The sequence below is a fragment of the Coccinella septempunctata genome, chromosome X, assembly GCF_907165205.1.
Source record: "Coccinella septempunctata chromosome X, icCocSept1.1, whole genome shotgun sequence".
In the NCBI taxonomy this organism is placed as follows: Eukaryota; Metazoa; Arthropoda; class Insecta; order Coleoptera; family Coccinellidae; genus Coccinella; species Coccinella septempunctata.
In genome coordinates this window covers 19,510,792-19,523,837 of record NC_058198.1, presented here as the reverse complement: position 1 = coordinate 19,523,837, position 13,046 = coordinate 19,510,792, and the positions used below count along the sequence as shown (strand labels likewise).

The following is a 13,046-nucleotide window of genomic DNA, read 5'->3' as shown; positions in this document are numbered from 1 at the left end:
TGCACAGTGTTCGCGCCTTTTTTAAATAGAAGAATCATGACATTATTATACAAATTTCATGGATTCGTTCATGGTTCATGATTCATTATTTATTTATAAACAATCTTAATGACTAGACAAGTAAAGTCAAAATATAACCTTAAGAAGTAGTTAGGAGGATTGAATTTGAGAAAAAATGTTTTTAATTTTTTTTTCTAAAATCAATAGTTAGTTTATGAGCAAGTGAACGTAAGTTTAATCGTTTTCGAGATAAAGAGCGTAGGATAGCTATACCAATACATGCCAAAGCAAATTGCGAATGCACTCTATAGCCTATAGCTTAGTCACTTTAGAAACTTTAAATTCATGTCCATTTTTTTTTTCTTTTTTTTATTAGAATATGCGCTTCGACAACTAGGCCATTAGCGCCTGGGTTCATGATTCAACTGCAGTGATTGTCAACAAAGAGAAATTTGACGATATTGGAGATCAATGTTAATTAATAAGAAACGAAAATATATAACCCGTTTCCACGAAGCTTGATCGATATTGATGACGGATATTTTCAATCCATAAGAAGTTAATCATGAGAATTCAGAATATCATTCTTGCAGCAAATAATGTACGTTTATGTATATTTATGGATTATGAACTGCGATATCGTCCATATATATATTGTTATGGTCCGTTGATGCTGTCTTTTCCTTATTAATTAAAATTTTCACTTTACATCAACAGAACTCCATAAACCATTGAATTATTTCTCATCTGTAATATATTATATTTTTGGGTTCGATTCATTCAAATAAAATATGACTTTTCTCCAAAAAAAAATATCTTACTGACTGACAATCTTAAATTCATTCCATCTCCTTAGCAACTATTTCCACGATACATTTAGCACTCATAGATTTTGGTAATTACAATTCAAATTTCCAAGGAACTGGACCATATCAATTCCCCTGAAAATTATTGACATTTGAATTACAAAAAAAAATGCAAATGGAAATAAATTTCAACGATTTTTCATTGTCCACATTATCTTACTACACTTTTATTATATCTGGTGGTTTATCCTTCCAGTTTTCTTTCTCTTTTCCAATTTTCGGTCCATTGTAATTTCGTCCCCTATCATCTCCATATCTCCTAATTGAATTTTCATTCAGATCCCCATAATTTGCTTTCTTCCAGTGCAAATCATCATTAATAGTGTCCATATCAGTTATTTCCATTTCAAATTCTAACTTCTCTTTTTCCTGTTTCTCGAAGTCTTTCCAATCCTTGTTGGTAGTATTGTTGGTTTCTATTTCTAATGTCTTAAAATTCATTTAACAATTCTCTACTTTATTGTCGAATTCTTCCAGTGCGTTGTTCACAATCATCTTCAAATTTTCCTGTGTTTGTTCCATTTTGTCTTCGAAATCATCTTTTCTCACTTCCTGTTCTTCGATCTTGTCTTCATAGTTCTTTTCATATTTTGCAAACTCTTTTGTAATCTCTATTGTTTGTTCTTTCATTTTTTCATCTATTTTTCTGAATTGTTCCTTAATTTCTCTCTTGAATTCTTCCCTTTGCTCCTTTTGTTCTTCCATCTTCTTGGTCTGTTCAACCTTTCTGATTTGTTCATCAAGCTTCTTGGTTCGCTCATCAATTTTTTTAGTTTGTTCCATTATCATTCTAATCATTCATTATATTTTCTCATGTTCTTCATTAATTCTTTCACCTTTTTTTCTCGATTCCATCACATGCGTAGTCATTCTCACTCTAATTGATTCAAAATTTGAATGCCCCACGTTGGGCGCCAATTGTTATGGTCCGTTGATGCTGTCTTTTCCATATTAATTAAAATTTTCACTTTACATCAACAGAACTCCATAAACCATTGAATTATTTCTCATCTGTAATATATTATATTTTTGGGTTCGATTCATTCAAATAAAATATGACTTTTTTCCAAAAAAAAAATATCTTACTGACTGACAATCTTAAGTTCATTCCATCTCCTTAGCAGCTATTTCCACGATACATTTAGCACTCATAGATTTTGGTATTTATAATTAAAATTTTGAAGGAACTGGACCATATCAATATATATATATATATATATATATATATATATATATATATATATATATATATATATATATATATATATATATATATATATATATATATATAATTTTCAAGTGCTGAGCTCGAAGCCATAAAACGAAGCATAAGACCTTTTGCTCCACCTCCATCCGACGAGACCAACTATACGGAAGTAGAACAGCCTGAGATCGAAAACCAGGAAACAACCCAACTGGAAAACCTCTTCAAGAAGAATATGCAACTCTACACAAAAATTTCCCCACAAAATAGACCAAAAATTCCAAGACTGAAGGGGTCACGCAACATCCATGAGAGTGTAAAGGAGGTAAATAAAATAATAAAATCAACCCTAAAAAGAAACTCCACCCTCGAAGAAGTGGTAGACTGTGTATTTGCTGGAGCTGTTACAGTTTGTCAAGAAAATAAAATACATATCACCAGTAGACAGCCAAAACCAAAAGAAGACAAGGAACCACCATGGAAACAACGCCTGGAAAAAAAGATAAATACTATTAGAAAACAAATTGGAAAGCTTCATACTTACCTGAACACGAACTCACCAAGCAGAAAAACATCCAAAAAGGTCGCACGCATAGCATCCGAATTCCGCATCAAAAGCATCGGGGAACGGTTCAAACAAGATCTCACCAAATTATGTGACACCCTGAAACAAAAAGTTAAAGCATTAGGTAATAGAATCAGGAGGTATAATGAAAGATCCACGCGGTACAAAAACAACCAGCTGTTTTATAAGAACCAAAAACAATTTTACAGACAACTTGAAGGAACAACAACAACCGAGGAAGAATTTCCGACACCGCAAGACATGCATGCGACATGGAAGGAAATATGGGGTCACGCAGTGGAACATGATGATGAAGCTTCTTGGATCAGGGAAGCGGAGACGGAAGCGGAGAAATATGCCATGGAAGAAATCACCATAACGGAAGACGACATAAAAGCCGTATTGAAAAAGTCAAACAACTGGACTGCACCGGGACCAGATGGAATCCATAATTATTGGTGGAAAAACTTTGACTCCACACATGAACAACTATCGAAATTATTCCAGAAGGCGCTAACGGACCCGTCACAAATACCTGAATTCTGCACACTTGGAATAACTCACATGATCCCTAAGGGAACAAAAAACGGAGACCCTACGAACTATAGGCCAATAACATGTCTACCGGCAATCTACAAAATACTTACCGGAACACTAACACACCATATCTGGAAACATGTGGCAAAAAATAAAATACTAGCCCGTGAACAGAACGGATGCCGAAGAGACGCAAGAGGGTGCAAGGAACTGCTTATTGTTGATGCACTCGTCACGAAGCAGGCTAAAAAGAAATTGAGAAATCTCTCCATGGGGTGGATTGACTATATATGAACCCGTAGTGCGTTGTTACCTCCGTTAAGTTCATTGGGCGACCTGACCTCCGGGTGAAGGAGTTATATAATTGGAATAATTTTTGTTTATATATGTAGAGGGGAAGGTAAATAACAGGGGTACCTAAAGAGGGGAAAAGATTTTTATCGAAAAATTTTTCTTCAAACGAATCAGACCTTACTACCTCCGCATATATTTCCTATTAGTAGTGCGCTCTCACCTCCCGCAACGTTGTCAGATTTTAGGAGGACAGAAAGTAAGATAGCTCGAATTCTACTCATATATAGAATACAGCTGCTCTTCCGATTCATTCACTCATATTGAAACCTGTAAATAGTTCGAGAACGATACTAATATTAATAAACTTCATACGCTGATAATTGATTGATAAGGTTCGTGATCTCGGTGTAAATGAATTTGGACAGTTTTGAATAAATATGCTTATGTCTACGATACTTCGTCCGATAGGGGAGTCTAATACCATATAGGTCCCAAAATGAATGATGCATGAAAATGAAATTTTTCGTGACATATAAGATTAATTCAAAAGACAATTTTACCGCATTTGTTCTGTTATGAAATAGTAGTCTAATTTTTGGGCATTATATTCACGACATTAGGAACTCCATATAAATGTTTTTCCCGAATGAATCAATAAAGATATACGTTTCACTTTCAGCTTCTATACTTCATTCACTTTCATTTTAGCACTGGATTGGCCATGGAAATTGGATACCTTTCACTCTGTATGGTACAAAAATATTGGGTTAAGACGCTTGTCAAAACATTCTTGAGTTTTGAATCAGTGCTACGTAGTCCGTTCTACGTGAGACTCTCAGTAATTACGTATTTCATCACAATGTCAAATCACTTCGGAAAATATTAAGTCGAAAATATGTAACGAACATAATTGACGTTTATACAAACTGATTGAAGACATTATAAATCTATTTATTTATATGGAAAATACAAGTGATCAGTAGCTTGAGGAGAGTTTCTGTTGTTCATCTTCTTTGGCTGGAGGTTGAAGACGTTACATCAGTTGTAGAATTCAAAAAAATCAACCCGAAGATGAAATGCATTTGATGCAGTGTTAGCATTGAGTTGAATAATCAAAGGTGGTAGGGAATGGGTATCTCTTGAAGAAATGAACGGATAATTACAAGAATGTTGAATTCTTCAACAAAAATCACCTTGCGTGAATGGTAGTCAAAATAATTAAAAGAAGTTTGAAGCAAGAGGAGCTTCACCTCACAAAACAATTGGCTCGTATTCATGTCTGTTTATTTTCAATACATTGATATAATGATAATAATTATATAGGGTGTGGCGTAATGAATGGATAATATGGATCCTGCGGGTAGAGGACTCTATGGCGGTTCAGATAAATATATTTTACGTTTGGTAAAAGTGCCTTGGTTTTCAAGATATTATTATATAAATAATAATAATAACTGGATATTGACATTTTTCATCATAGCGGATCAAAAGAAACTACTTGATTTAATGGCATTTCTTAAATGCTCGAGGAGTCTTTTGCGATTTTTCAGTAAACAGGGTGTTTCACAAGTAAACGGACAAACGAAAACCGTGAATAGAGGGCATTGAGCTGAGTTCGTTCAGCTATAACTCCAAATAATTTAGTTGTATTCGGCTAAAAACTCATTATCCGCTTAAGCTTGTAAGTTTCAATAAAACAGAACATTAAAAGTAGACGAACACAGGACCGGACTCATTGAGGCTATATTCAAACTTAAACTCATACAGAACACTCTGTTTGTAGTTTTTCGTCATAATTTTGAATTTTTCAGGTATCTGCATAGATTTTCTCAAAATCAACGAAATTTTGGTATGCTTTATCAGTGGATAATTTTTAATGAATAATTATTTGGTGGTGAAATGCCTCTAGACAAAACAGCGCTGCATATTGACTTTTAATTCACAATAATTATTAATGGTATGAATATGATCGCCAATCAGATGTGGAAATCTAAAAATGGAATTGGAAATGTTCAACTGAATTTTTTCGTTTTTGATATTTTAGCATATCTGGTTATTCAGATAAATCATTCACAGTGATAATAAGCTTTATTATTGATAATGAACAAAAATAGCATAAAAAACTACGCTATCATGAAAATGATAATTATAACTTGATATCTTCCGAATGAATCGCTTTTTATGGACAACGTGGACCTGAAGTAATTTTCCGAATTGATTTTCACCTCATTTGGTCTTTTAGTGAAGGTAATGATTGGCACTTCGAATAAGTATGATAAATGCACTTTCGAATTCTTCACTTATTCCGTTATATTCATTATTGGATCTATGGAAATCTATGGATTGGTCTGGTCTTATTACAATTTGTTATTGAAACATTGATGATATTCATGCACCAGCAAAAGTATTTATCAGTATTTCAGGTCATTTCATTAGAAGGGTAGGACCCCAACATTGGACTGCTAGATCTCCAGATCTGACACCCCCCGATTTCTTTCTTTGTTTTCATTCACACAACTAGTTGTCCATAGAAAAATAGATTAATTCTGAAGATCAAGTTTTAATATTTAGTTTCAAGATAGCGTAGTTTTTTCATCCATATTTGTGCATTATCAATTTTGAAACATCTTATCATTGTGAATGACTATTTTGAAGACCGAATATGGTATAATTGTTGAACACATATTTCATTTCTTTGAAAAAAAAATCAATTAAGAATTTCTATTTTTCATGAAGTGGTCTATTCCTTAGAGGCGTCTGACCAAAACAATTACTTCTAGAACATGATCAACAGGTGGAGCAACCCAAAAATCAATTCATTTCGAGACAATAATAATGCAGATAACAAAAAAGTTTAAATTATGATTAAAAAACTACATACACGGTGTTTTTATGAGTTTGAAGTTAAGTAAAGACTCACTGAGCCCGGTCCTGATTTTTGTCGAATTTAAATGCTCTGTTTCAATGAAATTAACAACTAAAGGCTAAATATAAATTTTCAGTCGACTTGATAGAGAATTTCAGGAGTTATAGCCGAACGGAAATTCGAGAAATTTCAAAAAACACTGAAGAAACCTATATATAGGGTGCCCCAAAACTATTGAAACAAACGTCACACCACGATAGAGTAGATCAAATACTATCGAATGACACCAACATTAGTTGAGCGAAAATGTACGGTTTCTGAGAAAACCTAACCTAAAGTTGCCGATTTTCGAACTATTTTTTCAATCACAAGGCAAATTTCTGATTAAGGATAGCGTTTTTCTCCAATATTATCACCCCTGTTTAATCTGAGTATTAAAAATCATGTAGAAAAAACAATTGTTTCAATGAACATCAACTTAGGTCGAGACTTAGGTTATGGTTATCGATTAACTACTTAAAATAATTTCAATTAGCGGAGATAAAACAATAATCTTAGTTCAATATGATTTAAAATCGATATCCTTCTTCACAAACTGGCCCTGTTATTGAGAAAAATAGTTCGAAAATCGGGAACTTTAGGTATTTTAATAAAATTCTGATTACTTTGGAAACGGTACGTTTTCGTTGAACTAATGTTGGTGTCATTCGATAATATTTGGTTTACTCTATCGTGGTGTGACGTTTGATTCACTAGTTTTGGGACACCCTGTATATGGGGTGATTTTGAACCCAGCGCAATGCCATCTATTCACGGTTTTCATTTGTCTGTTTACTCGTGAAACACCCTGTATACTCTTTGTACTCTGAAAATTTTGAAACAAATGCCCTCACCCTCATATGAAAATTCAAATTCTTCTTGTTGTGAGAAACGTTCGTCCAGAGACTCTGGTTCATCCCCCCGACCCTGGTTACATTGCCCGTTGAAAATGAAATCGGCATCTGTTTACTGCAAAACACGTGTTAATGCTGATACGAAGGGTTCAAACTTTTCTACCTGATTCGAGCTTTTTAGGAACGAATTGCTCAAGATGAGTTCGAGTAACATTTCGTTTTGCGTGTTATATTGGATAAAATTGAATTTATGCCATGGATGATTCGAGAATTATTGATGTCCAGAATGCTCCAGAATGATGAAAATTTTCAGATTTCATTGAAACTCTTGCGAAAACTGTCTCGTATATTGTCAAGTTTAGATTTTAATTCATTCAGAACTTTGAAGTTCGACAAATAATGATGTAAATAATTCAATATTATATTTGCCTCAAGACTCGAAACTTTTCGAGAAACGATTTATTTAATGATTTGATGACGAATTAATCAAAAAATTATGTGTGTTGATATTATATTTTCATTCATTGAAGAATATTTAGAATAATGAAGTTCAACAAATGATACGAACAAGATACTTATTCAATTAACCTCATGATCCGAAACATTTCAGAATTTATTTCGTGTTTAGATAATCCGCTGCATATCGTTGTTCACAATACGACTGTCAATTTAGGACGAATTATAGAACGATTTAATTAATAGATCAATAGCTTTCGAGAATGTTGGTCAGTCTATGAACTGACAACTCATTTTGTCAAATGACGGATTTCAGTATCAGACTGCTATATAGTATGTTGAGAGTTCAAAAAAATTTGTATGGACTACAGAATTTAGATGGTTGATATTCCGTGTCGCTAACAGTCAATCACATTTCCTTCAGCGTAGTTGTTGTTGTGAAGAAAAAGTAGTAGATTCTCGCAAAATCCGAAACTCTACTTGTATAGCAGTTGTTCAGTTCGGGATTAAAGTTTATCCTAGATTGATTTTGACATTTCAGTTCAGTTCTGTCAGATCAATCTGAGATCATCTTAAATCTCGGCCTCATCCTGAACTGAACAACCGGGCCTTATAGTAATAGCAACGTAGCATTCATTAAGTCGGTATATTATTAGAATAATACTAATTTTTTATAGCGGAGAATAGTGGTTTTCAGCCTCGGTAGGTATTCACGAAATTCATTTTATTATGTTTTTTTAAGGTGAATCGGCCCGAAATCTTGGATCCCCCGACCTGCTAGTTTCGTATACTTCTATGACAATAGCATAATAACTCAAATTTCAACATTTTCACAGAAATTTGTGAATTTAAGGGAGAGACACATTGAAAAAATCGATAGCAATTTACCGCCTAAACTACGAGCTTGCCGAAGTTGAAACTGGTAACAATCTACTCAGTGCTTCATAATATGTATAGTTTTATGACTCAGTGTTTTTTAGAACCTGTAAAAAAAATTGAAAACTGTAAACTCGTCATCGCCTTTCAAAGGCTGTATTTTGGAAGGGCTGTCGATTTGGCAAAAAATTTATAGGAACTACCCCCGCTTATTTTCATTAAGGAATCATCTCCCTTAGTCCTTCGCATTTGTTTACAGATATCCTGTATATAGATATATTTTATCCATGTACCTATTTATTTTGGATAGTAGAAGTTTAATTTCGAAGACCAAAACAAAAATGTCAATTGCACCTGATTTGTTGATTATAAGAATCATTTATTTATTTATTTATTCTGAAACATGGATACAAACGGGAAAATTCCCATGACAGATCTACTTATAAACTAAACAATATTCTTAACAAGCATGGTGTTCAGATATACACATATAAAACTGTAAAACTAACAACAGGCAATAATTACATGAACCATAAACTATTACAATTGGAAAATGTTCCTGATGTCCCTCCTGAAACTGGACAAGGAAGTTATAAAAATGTCAATCCCCGCACAATATTTATTGAATGAAGTGCATATTCGGTGAACCGGTGAATTCCTACCAATATTGGTATTGAATGCACTCTCTGAGAGTAAAGCACGATTTCGCGTTGCTCTGTAAGGGACATGATAGGGAATCATTGCAACCAAGTCCGGTGAGTCATAGCAATCCTTCATCAACTTAAAAGCGAACATCAAGTCATTTTTCATTCTTCGATGTTCGAGAAGCTCAACGTGGTATTGCGAACGGACCTGGTTTATACCGAAAGTTACATAAACATTAGAAACTCTGTAATGTAGAAATCTTATAAACCTGTTCTGAATTCTCTCCAGTCTAACCTTGTGGACATTATACAAAGGATTCCAAACTATACTAGCAAAGTTGAGCTTACTATAAATAAAGGCGTAGTATAATGACTTAATGGCCTCCTCATCATTGAAAGATTTACACATACGACACAAAAAACCCAAAGATTTACTGCATGACGAGATGAGGTGGTCCATATGGAGGCTGAAGGAGAGTCTTGCATCAAATATCACGCCTAAATCCCTAACCCTAGTGACCCTACCAACGTCGATGTTATTCAAGCAATACTGGAACTCAATAGGTGAATTATTCCTAGTGAATGATATAAGCATGCATTTGTCAACATTCAACTCGAATTTGTTACGAAAACAATATTCCGAAAATGCTTCCAGATCCGCCTGCATTCTTACGCAATCTCTTATGCTGACAATTTGTTTGAAAATTTTTAAGTCGTCTGCATACAGGAGTATGAGACAATATCTGAAAATATCCTTCAAGTCATTCACGAATATGAGAAAAAGTAAAGGTCCCAGATGCGATCCCTGCGGCACTCCTGATGTTACAACAAATGGGGAGGATTTGTAACCGTTCACACAGACAAGCTGGGTCCTATTAAACAAATAAGATACGAGCCATCTCAATAGATCACCGTGGATACCAACAGCGGAAAGTTTGAAAGCTAGAAGATTGTGATCAACTCTATCAAATGCTTTACTGAAATCTGTGTAAACTGAATCAACCTGAGATCGGCTGTCCAGAGCTCTTGTAATAAATTCTGTGTAAACTACTAGATTCGTTTCCACTGATCTTCTGGGAAAAAAACCATGCTGTTCCTGTATTATTGTTGATTTTAAATGATGCCTGAGGACATCAAGAACGATCTTCTCGAACAGCTTGGCAAAAACTGACAGCTTTCACACTCCTCGATAGTTTGTAACACAGTTTCTATGTCCAGAGTTTTTGAAAATTGGGACCAAGAGTGATGTCTTCCATGAGTCTGGAAAAGTACCAGACTGAATTGATTTAGTAAATAGAATCGAAAGAGGATAATTCAAACTAGAGCAGTTCTTAACAAAGTATGATGGATATCCATCAGGGCCCGCTCCTCCATCCGCATCGAGGGAATTCATATTATTCAGAACAATCTCGGGAGAGACAACAATCGAATCCAGAACATTAGCAGTGCTGTTACAGCACACACTGTTGTAATGATGAAGCTGCCGGTACGGTCTAAAAACGCCACGAAAAAATCTAGCAAATAAATTACTTATACTTTCACCACCCTCAGCAGACTCATCATCATAATACATTTTATCTGGAATCTTAGTTCCATCTCTGCAACTTCTCACATACTTCCAAAAGTTTTTTGGGCATGACTTCACGTCTCCTTGAACGGAACTAACATAATTATAATAATCAGCAGAAATAAGTAATTTACATTGTCTTCTTAAAATTCTGAATCTCTCATAATAACAAATATGTCCAAATCTTTTGAATTTTTTATGCATTTTATTTTTTTCTTTAATGGAAATGATTGTTTCCTTCGAGAAGTAAGAAGGGAAACGTTTATTTCTTATTATAACTTTGGGAATGAACATATCCACCCCATTCTCAATAATGCTATAAAATGCTTTTACACTCTGATTCACACATCCACCATCGAGAACTTTAGACCAGTCTATGTTCTGAAAGTATTCATTCAATTCACCATTATTTCCCTTTTTGAAATTGTAGAAGCTTGAGTTAGAGTCACATAGTACATTAATCCTTGAGTAATCAGCATAAAACTCAATGGGGGGATGATATGAATCAGGTTTCACCAAATGGACATCACATACATTCAGCCCATCTAGTCGAATTCCTCTGCTGAACAATAAATCAAGACTTCTGTTATCACAATTTTTAACGTTATTTTGCTGAGAAAACTCAAAAAATGAAAGCTGATCAATTAAACTAGCATTGAGATTATCAAGATTAGTAGGTACCAAAAAGTTACCACAATCACTAGATGTCCATTCAATATAGGGAAAATTAAAGTCCCCATAAATTATGATGGGATCGCCTGACAATAAATCCATATTTGCCAGAAGTTTCCTGGTGAAACATTCTACCGCACAACTGTTTCGCGGAGGCAAGTAAACACAACATACGTGAATTCTACGGTTGCTGTCCTCACTATTGAGAGTCACCCATATATCCTCCGCATCACTTTGTAACCGATCCCGAAGTCTAACATTGATGCAGCTTCTCACTGCGATCAAAACGCCACCCCTGGACTTTTTGCTTTCAGAACAGTATGTGCTTCCTCTGTCTCGATGAAAAACATTATACTTGCTGAGATCAAAGAATTCCGAACTTCCTATACCCTCCGAAAGATTGGTCTCGGTGACCAAGTACAAATCCGCATCAATACTTAAACCATTGAGCCTACACTCAACAGTTTTAGTTCGTAAGCCGTTAACATTCTGTCCAAGAATAAGTAGCCGATCCATGAAAACTATAACTAAAAACAACAATTATAGTCTATGACACAAAATCACATCCTTCCAACGGAATCCGAGTTCTTCAAGACGAATATTCCAGATGTATCCGTCTTCCTGCAGAAAACTATGCCATTTCTCACCCACACATATTTATACCCCTTGTTTTTAGCGGCTATTCTGGCCTCCTTATAAAGAATTTCATTATTTAGGGTTAGATGTTCATTAACGAAGAATTCACCTGATACACCGTTCAAAGACATTCTGGGAGTTTTAATATTTTTGCGTTTGTTTCTTACTGCCATAAGAAACCTGTCTCTTTCGCCTCGTGATGTGAACCGAACTACAATATTTTTACTGTGTTTTTGCCAGAAGATTTATTAATCTGCACTCTGTGGGCATAGTCAATGGTTGATGAATTGATGCTATGACCAACATAAGTACCTATTTTCTCCACAATATGTAAAAGGTTCTCGTCGTTTTTTTCAGGAACTCCCTGGATCTCGACGTTGTTGAGACGCGCTGCCTGTTCCAATTCCCCCAATCTATTCCGCAAAGAACCCATCTCCGCCTTCAACATATCATTTTCAGTATATAACTGATCAGTTTTCTTCACGTAATCATTGAGCCTACTTATTTCAGTCTCAAAATCAGAAATTTTATCGCAGCAAAACTGCACTGACTGAAGAAGCATTGTCTGTTGTTCACGAATCTGCTTCACCTCTGCGCGTATCTCCTCCAGAGCACCCGAAGCCAATCCACCCGGGGACTCACCATCGTGCCGAACCGGATGCGTCACGAGCTCATCAATCGATGAGCGCGGTCGATCCCGACAATCCTTACATGTCCATGAAATTCCATCAACACTGAGTGACTTGCACCCACAATGTCAACACATTGACCGTGATAATATCGGCCACAAAAACCGCTACATCTTAATCCGGGTCTCCTCTGACTCACCGATTTATTACAAATTTTACATGATTTGTCGGCCATCGTATTGGACACAAGATACACAGCGAAGAACACGAATTTCGGCAGTTCCACAGATACAAATTCAAAATTCGAAAACTCCGGATGTCAGCGAAAAAATCGAAAACAC

The 13,046-nt window shown here is 35.0% G+C and overlaps 2 protein-coding genes across 2 annotated transcripts; one reads left to right on the top strand and one right to left on the bottom strand.

The window, feature by feature from the left end:
• Positions 1-2,305: 2,305 nt before the first annotated feature.
• On the top strand, positions 2,306-3,466 carry LOC123322312. Its single transcript, XM_044910255.1, has one exon. The coding sequence runs from the start codon at positions 2,306-2,308 to the stop codon at positions 3,464-3,466; it is 1,161 nt and encodes a 386-aa protein (XP_044766190.1).
• Positions 3,467-12,000: 8,534 nt separating this feature from the next.
• On the bottom strand, positions 12,001-12,638 carry LOC123322311. The gene is made up of 2 exons (XM_044910254.1): positions 12,389-12,638; positions 12,001-12,287 (listed from the first exon to the last, which is right to left on the bottom strand). The coding sequence occupies exons 1-2, from the start codon at positions 12,636-12,638 to the stop codon at positions 12,001-12,003; spliced, it is 537 nt and encodes a 178-aa protein (XP_044766189.1).
• Positions 12,639-13,046: the final 408 nt, after the last annotated feature.